The sequence below is a fragment of the Meles meles genome, chromosome 1 (genome assembly GCF_922984935.1).
Source record: "Meles meles chromosome 1, mMelMel3.1 paternal haplotype, whole genome shotgun sequence".
In the NCBI taxonomy this organism is placed as follows: domain Eukaryota; kingdom Metazoa; phylum Chordata; class Mammalia; order Carnivora; family Mustelidae; genus Meles; species Meles meles.
In genome coordinates, this window is record NC_060066.1 from 169,465,734 (window position 1) to 169,473,705 (window position 7,972).

The 7,972-nt window shown below is 40.8% G+C and overlaps 1 protein-coding gene across 3 annotated transcripts in view; it reads left to right on the forward strand.

Annotated features, from left to right (window-relative positions):
• Positions 1 to 1,790, forward strand: part of OMA1 (OMA1 zinc metallopeptidase) — an 82,938-nt gene extending 81,148 nt beyond the window's left edge. For all 3 annotated transcript variants that reach the window (XM_045984012.1, XM_045983934.1, XM_045984088.1), the window contains exon 9: positions 1,352 to 1,790. In XM_045984012.1, coding sequence (XP_045839968.1) covers positions 1,352 to 1,564 — 213 coding nt within the window. In that variant the 3' untranslated portion in view covers positions 1,565 to 1,790. The remainder of the gene's footprint in view (positions 1 to 1,351) is intronic.
• The last annotated feature ends 6,182 nt before the right edge of the window (positions 1,791 to 7,972 follow it).

Sequence of the window (7,972 nt, forward strand, 5' to 3'; positions counted from 1 at the left end):
GTTTTTTCCTTAAAAATTTTCTATTTTAGGGGCGCCTGGGTGTTTCAGTGGGTTAAAGCCTCTGCCTTCAGCTCGGGTCATGATCCCAGGATCCTGGGATTGAGCCCCACATTGGGCTCTCTGCTCTGCGGGGAGCCTGCTTCCTCCTGTCTCTCTCTCTGCCTGTCTCTTTGCCTACTTGTAATCTCTGTCAAATAAATAAATAAAATCTTAAAAAAACTTTTTTTTCTATTTTAGTTTTTGTGTCTTAAAGTCATTTATGTAGCCACTTTAAAGGATAACTTAGCTCTCCAAGTCTCCTTATTTAAAGCTGCAGTCCCCCTACCGTGGTGCCCTCAATTTTTTAAGGGTAACCATTTTCAGCTCTCTTAAATGATTCTTTTAGTATTTCCCACCATCTACATAACAAACATACTTCTATTGCTACTTCCTAACTTTTCAATTTTAGGCATTACCAATCTACCTTCTCCTGTAAAGGATGAGAACTAAGGTTTCCTTTACTGTTGGCACACGTGCACACACACTCACACACACACACACACACACACACACACACAAAATCCAACTCTCCCTCTTCCCAGTATGAGTTGTGATTTGGGGTAGATAGATAAAGATTCAGTGCTTTTCGAACTGTAAACACCAGTCATAGCTGAACCATGTTGTAGACTATGATTACTTTTCCTCTAGCACTTTATTCTTCCTGGAATTAAAAAATTACGATGGTTTTGATTTGCTTACTTTTCTGAGTTATTAGCATCAGTGCTGCCTCAGACTGTCCTAGTTATATGTGTCTTCTTTCAGTATGTTCCCACCTCTGTTTTTTTTTTTAATTTTATTTTTTCAGCGTTCCAAGATTCACTGGTTATGTACCACACCAATGCTCCGTGCAGTTGTGCCCTCCATAATACCCACTTCTGTATGCTATTGTTTTCGACTGAGTCTTCAGATCTTTTTAAATCTGAATGGGTGTTCTCACAGTCAGGCCCCATTTGACTGAAATCATAGAGACACCTCTAAGAAGGCTTGCTTATAGGACATTGGGCAGTCACTGCAGATAGAGTTGTTTGTTTCGAATACTTACTATGTGAACAAACAATGAAAATATAACTCTGTACCATAAATTTCTGTATGGTTCTCTTTCATATGTTATGATTAAGATACCTTTTATTCCAAAAATACAGAATGTATTTTATATTTCATTGTTTTACAAAGAGCATATTATAAATTACTGGAATAATTTTAATAAATTTAAATTTATAAGTAAATTTAAATATATATGTTTTATATATATATTTTGTTTAAAATAAATAAATTTAAATAAAAAATATAGTATTGCATTCTTTATTTATAGGCTCTTAAAATTAGAGAGATCTGTAATTGCCCACCACTTTCTGGACCAGACCCTCGATTACTCTTCAAACTCAGCATGAAGCATTTCCTGGAAGAATCGGAAAAAGAAGACCTAAAAGTCATTGCTGAGAAGCAGAAAATGGATACTCTCACCATTCAACAACAGAAGCAAATACCCCTAACATATATAGTTGAGAAAAGAACTAGCAGTTGAATTAAAATTTATGAGACATGGGATATATGAAGAATGCAGCGGTCCTTACCATTTTTATGTTATTTTTTTTAAATGATGTTTGAAATTTAAAAAAAAATGTATATTCAGGGTCAAATCATGTATATTACAAGTATTATCTAAATTCTAGGTATTTTCATGAAATATTGATGTATTTTAATCTATTTTAAAGTATCTTCAATGAGGAAAGTGTCATAAAATAAATTTATATTACACATTTTACTCTGTCTCATACTTGCTTTTCATTTGGAAGGCAGACCTCTAGTGGATGAGAAATCAAAATGTGCAATAATTCTTCATGTGGAGAGAGTTCCAGCCGAGCCTAAACTGGGGTTCAGAGTCTGGGTGCTTATGATGAACTGGGAAACTGACAGTCTGAAGCATGTGTTTGCAGGAATTGATTTGCTCTGGGATAGGATTATGTGGAATAGGGGACTTTGGGATGGAGAATTTCCTGGTCCTCGCTTAGGGACGCTGAGGGGAAAAGGGCTACACAGGCAGAAGCTAAAGAAGCTGTTTTCGTAGGAGGCAAAAGTAGTGCTTGTCATGGTCCAGGTGACAAAGTGTAAAACAAAATGGCAAGGGAGGGTCACTTCCTTGCAGATCCAGTGTGCCGCTGATGTTCTGCGGTCCTAACAGAAAGTTGTGTCATCTTGGCTCCTTCACGATACTGTGGTTTGGGAATCTCAGGAGTTCGCAGGGAAGGCAACCACCCTGTACTCACTGAGAGAACCATCCGGAGGGGCCAGAGAAGGTGCCGCCCCCAAGTGGACCTTCCTGGGCAGCAGACATCAGCCAAGGGCTGGAAGAAGATGGGACAGGGAGCACAAGGCACATCCCTGGTGATACTCAGAAGTTACTATATTAGTCTGGAAATAAATTTCTAAAATGTACTATTAGTTTAAAATTATTTGTACTCCCAAACTGGCGAAGTCTAGTGATGTTGCGGTTCTATTCCTGAGAGGGACATTTTTCTTGAAGCACGTTATATTACATAGTTTCTTAGAGAATTAAAGGGGAAAGAAACGATCTTTTATTGAGTGTCTTTTCTGAGCTGGGCCCATTTATTCCCAGACCCCATGAAGTAGGTTGCAGCAGTTCCTTTTGCAGTGAGAACCAGGATTTTGGAGAGGTTACGTAGTACACGCAGTGCCTCTCAGCTAGAAAGAGCAAACCTAGATCTGTCTGACTGCATGTCTGTCCATCTCCACAACTCGCAGGTATCTAAAGCTGAGCTCCCAGAGGGAATAAGCACCATTTTCAGGTGTTAGCTTCTTCATGTATGGCTAGTACAGGTAAACATCTAATTATAAAATCAGGATCACTTACCTGTAGGATGGCTTTCCTTCTCTCAGACCCTTCTCTCAAAAATTGTACATGAAAAGCCTGGGTGAGGCAGCTTAGGAGACTATAACCTCTCCCCCGTCTGTGAAAGCTGGCGATTTCTCATTTGGGATGTGTCCTCACACATTTCCTTAGACACGATATGTACCTGGTTGTTAAGAGAATTTCAGGGACTCTTTAAATTTTTCAGGCTTACTGATGATTGCTGGTAAGGAATTTCTTGATCTGCACACAGCACTTGTAAGAAGGAGATTCAGAAGAACTGTTCTCCTCGTTGTTGTTGTTGATACTCCTAGCAATTGCCATTCTGTCAGAGGCACTCCATAACATGTCAAGACATTTGGAGAATGTCACCTAGAGGTAAATAGTAAAGCACACTGTTAGATTTCCCTGTAGATTTCGTAAGAAAATAGTGTGGAGGCCCTAGTCTATTTTTCCTTCCATCCCATTATCACATGTAATTGTACTATTTGGACTTCCTAGGAAACATATACAAGTTGACATGTCAGAAAAAGCAGAGAAAATATAGAGAGAATAAATTTATAGCGCATAAAACAATATTTTTAACCCAGGGGATCAATAAATGTTAAATGTTACATTTTCAGCTCAGGGTTTTAGGAGAAATTAAATGGCCATTGGCATGTAATATGTATACATATGCTCTAAGTTGTATATGGAAACGACCTCTCTAAGTTCTGCATTTTGTTGCGTACCATACTGTCATGGCTTTTCATGTGGCCAGAGGATTTAGGTGTCATTGGCTAGTTGCTCAGTGGTTAGGAGTGTGATGCCCATAAATATAAAGCACAGAGTCAATCAAATCTCTCCTATAATCTGGGTAGTTGCAGGACTGTCCTCTAAACTCAAAGAGAATATGTAGGGGCACCTGGGTGGCTCAGTGGGTTAAGCCTCTGCCTTTGACTCAGGTCATGATCTCAGGGTCCTGGGATCAAGCTCCACATGGGGCTCTCTGCTTAGCAGGGAGCCTGCTTTCCTCTCTCTCTCTGCCTGCCTCTCTGCCTACTTGTGATCTCTGTCAACTGAATAAATAAAATCTTTAAGAAAAAAAAAGAATATGTATATTTACTGCTATGTCTCTAGTACCTAATAACTTTTGGCACATTATGGGTATTCAGTTAGTATTTTACTGATACCATACATTCAATATTCTCTGGTCAAAGGATAATGAAAAATAAGAAAGAAAGGCACTTTATGAAATCTCTGCCTCTTGGTAGCCATGGGACCCTGAGCAAAGTCACTTCAACTCTCTAACCCTCATTTATTCATTTGTAAATTGGGGATAAGAGATCCCACTTCATACGTGATGATTAAGGCAAATGATGTACTGAAATCATTTAGCATAATGCGTAGAGCTCCAAACATAATAAAATAACATAATAAATAAAAATAAAAAATAAAAAACATAATAAAAATAGCCACGATTTATTGAATGCTTACTTTGTACCAACCACTGTGCTAAACATTTTTCAAGCACTGTTGAACCTCACTGCAGCCCTATATGTGATAGATATTCTATTAGCCTCATTATAGACCAGGAAACTAAAGTTTAGAGGGTTAATGAAACTTGCTCAATGTTAGGCGACATATTTCTTAAGATTATTTTACTTGCAAGAACAGAAAAAAACAAAAACAAAAACCCTGAAACTCAAGAAAATTTATTGCCTCACTAACAAAAAAGCCCAGAAGTATGCTAGCTTTGGACACGATTTAGTCCAGAGAGCAGTGGTTCTTTCTCTCTCTGATTTTTCTCAGCTCTGGCTTCACTCTTCCCTGCTGATGTCAAGATGGCTGCCAGCAGCTACCAGAGCTACATGTTTCATTCTCTTCCAGTTGGAAAGAGTGGCTCACCTCACAGCTATTGAAACAGAACCTTCAATACTAATTGCACCCTCTGAAGAGCAACCCAGAAGCAATGACCAGCACAGGGGATGGGATAATCCTGACTGGCTGGAGCTGAGGATGGTTAAAGTCAGCACCATTCCAACAAGAGAAAGAATGAGGAACTATGAGAGACTGTGGACTCCAAGAAACAATCTGGGGGTTTCAGAGGGGAGGAGGGTGGGTGGGTGGGAACAGGGTGATGGGTATTGAGGAAGGCACATGCTGTGATGAGCACTTGAATCACTGAACACTACATCAAAAACTAATTATGTACTATACAATGGCTAACTGAACATAAAAAACAAAACAGAGTGACAAACATGGAACTGCAGGGTCTACTAAGTGACTGGAATAAAAACCCATTACATTTATCTTCTTTAAGGAGGCAAAGAAAATAATTTGTGGATTTGGTCCAAAATGATATTTAATCTGAGTAGAAAAACAATGTTTATATGGCAGTAAATTTTCATTAGTATATTGGTTTTATCATTTACGACCTGAAGTACCTCCTAATGTCAAAACCGACCTGAGAGACTGGAAGGACATGTGGTGTTACTTCCTTATAAAGGAGAGGACTAAGGCTTGGAGGGATTAGGCACGTTCTCCCAGCATGCACTGTAAGTCAATGACTGACCTGGCATGAGACGGAAAGGATTCCTGATTTGTAATCCGGTGCTCCTTCAGTCATACCACGTTCTTTGGAGAGGGACGTATTACCTCCATGTTTCCTCTGGAGACCGAAGCTTGGAGATGCTAAGCAACTGTGTGCGCAGCACTGCTCAGCTCATAATGGCCGAGCTGAGATTCAAACCCTCATCTTCCGACTCCAAAGTCTGTGCTCCTCATCCAGTTACTGCCACTATGGTTGGCAGATCTCATAAAGGAAGTGGCAGTGAAAACTCTTTTCCCGTCACCCCTCATTTGCGAACAGCAGGGCCAATACCTTCCTTTCTCTTAAAAGCATTCGTTTTAATATTCTATGACAGGTGGTAAAAATATTCATTTTAAGTATATTCATATACATGAGGGATAAAATTCCTGTTAATCATCTTTATAATGTGTTTTTATTGGAGCCTTGAGAGTGCCTTAATCTGTGGTGAGAAATCTCTCTCACTTCTTACTGGAAAGAACCCTATCAGTGTATACTCACCCCTTCACAGTTACCCCCAAACTTCTATCAGAAGACCAGTAGCCTCCAAGGGTAGGTAGTGACTCCCAGCCTTTGTGACTCCCAGCCTTTTAGTCATCAAGGACTCCTTTTGTGTGGCCTGGCTGTGTGCATGGACTCTCACAGCAGAGTTCTGTCTTGAAGGGGTGGAGGCTCCCGGCTCATGACCAGAGCTTCTTGCTGTGTTGGCTGTTTGGGGGATGAGTTTGTTAGGCACGGGGCGGAAGTCACAGTGTGGTCCTGCTTCCATGTCTCAGAATTTCTGTGATATCATCAAAGACCAATCAGGACTTCCGATCATCACGTGATCTCTGCTATTATCAAAATTCCAGCCAAAAGAAAAATTTGTGATTTTAATTAGTCAGGGTGGCCTAATTATGTAAAGAAAATGCAAAATTTTTAGTTAGGCTTTTTGAAATATTAAGCACAGCTGGCAGACGCCCAGCACCGTCTTTGTGGGCCACGAGGAGCCAGAGACCTCATCCTGGGTGACAAGGGTTTAAAGCAAATTGCTTTGTTTTTTCTTCAGACTATAAAAGAAAGTAAAATTGACATGTATTAATTTTGACCAAGATATCAAAGTAGAACCATATTTTTGTGGGTTAGGGATGATGGATGATCCACTTAAAGATTCTGTTGTTCTATATTTAAGGATATATTTCTTTAATTATTGTTTTTGTACGGTTGAATCAAATTCAAACAAGTTGAATTTTATTTTTCTACAGCTATTCCTCTGATGTTATAGTAGCCTTGAGAAAATCAGGGGCAACATGACCAGTCTTATGGAGCGCAGAATAGTAACATCTGCCCTGATTATTTCTCAGGATTATTATGGGTTTTGAATATAGCAATGTGTATATGCTTTGGACAGCATCCAAACTGCTCTCCCCCCGCCGATTCTTATATTCTAGCACTGTCTTAGTCTGGACTGTAAGATCGTTAGTTAGCAGAGGGTATTTCCAAAAAGATGGCCATTTGCCTGATCTAGTACAACACAGAATTGAAGATATGTGAGACAAAGTGAAGCCTTTATTGTACCATGTTTTTTTTTAGTCTGATTTATGAGTATGTGTGTGTGTATCTACCCTAGTTATTCTATTAATCCTATAATGACCTTGGTCTAGAGAGTATACCTGGTTTCCATCAATTTCTATTTTCTGATGCTTAAGTCAGCCTCTTCCTTTCCAGCCCGTTCTCCAGAGGATGGACTGAAAGAATGGAAATTCATGTTTGGTGAGCCCTGATAAAGACAAGACACCACAACCTCTCTCTCTGTTTAATCCTCACAGCACCTCCTCAAGGCATGGGTTATTTTCCCAAGTGGCGAGATTTGGGGCAGGCTCATTCTGAGTAAGTCACTTTACTCCATAAGGCTCACTTTTCTTCCTCTGGAAAAATGGAGGTAGTAACTGTTGGGGCTTCATGGGGTTATGTGGGGAAGCCCAAATGTATGCCTGGGGCTCAGGCATCTCCCAGCATGTAGGAGGTATATGCATCAGGAGTGTGTGTCAGGACCATGTGGGAGGCCCCAACCCCACCCCTCGGCCCACCCGAGCTCACCTGCAGCCAGGAGGGAGTGGGGGTGGGGGGCAGAGTTTCCAGTGCCATTCTCACCCAGCTGCTTCCTTCACTGTTGAGGGGTTTCTCTGCCACCCCGTGATTTGCTCCATCACCAGCAGGGGCACCAGGAGAACAGGGGGTTTGACTCCTTCAGGGTGTCCCACATCCAGGGGATCAGCATCAGTAGTAAATGTCTCATCCTTTCGGGATGATTCTAGGATGTGATCCGCAGTTTGCCAGTGGATAGGACTGGATCCGCCATTGCCCAGAACTTTAACCCACTCCTTAATGAAGACTCTGTAGGCTTCTCTCCCTTCCCTCTCTCTCCATCCAGTCTTCTGCATGTGCTTCCCCAGGATCACTGCCAAATGACCTGGTACCCATCTAGCCTACCTTAGCACCTGCCTTGGGGCCAA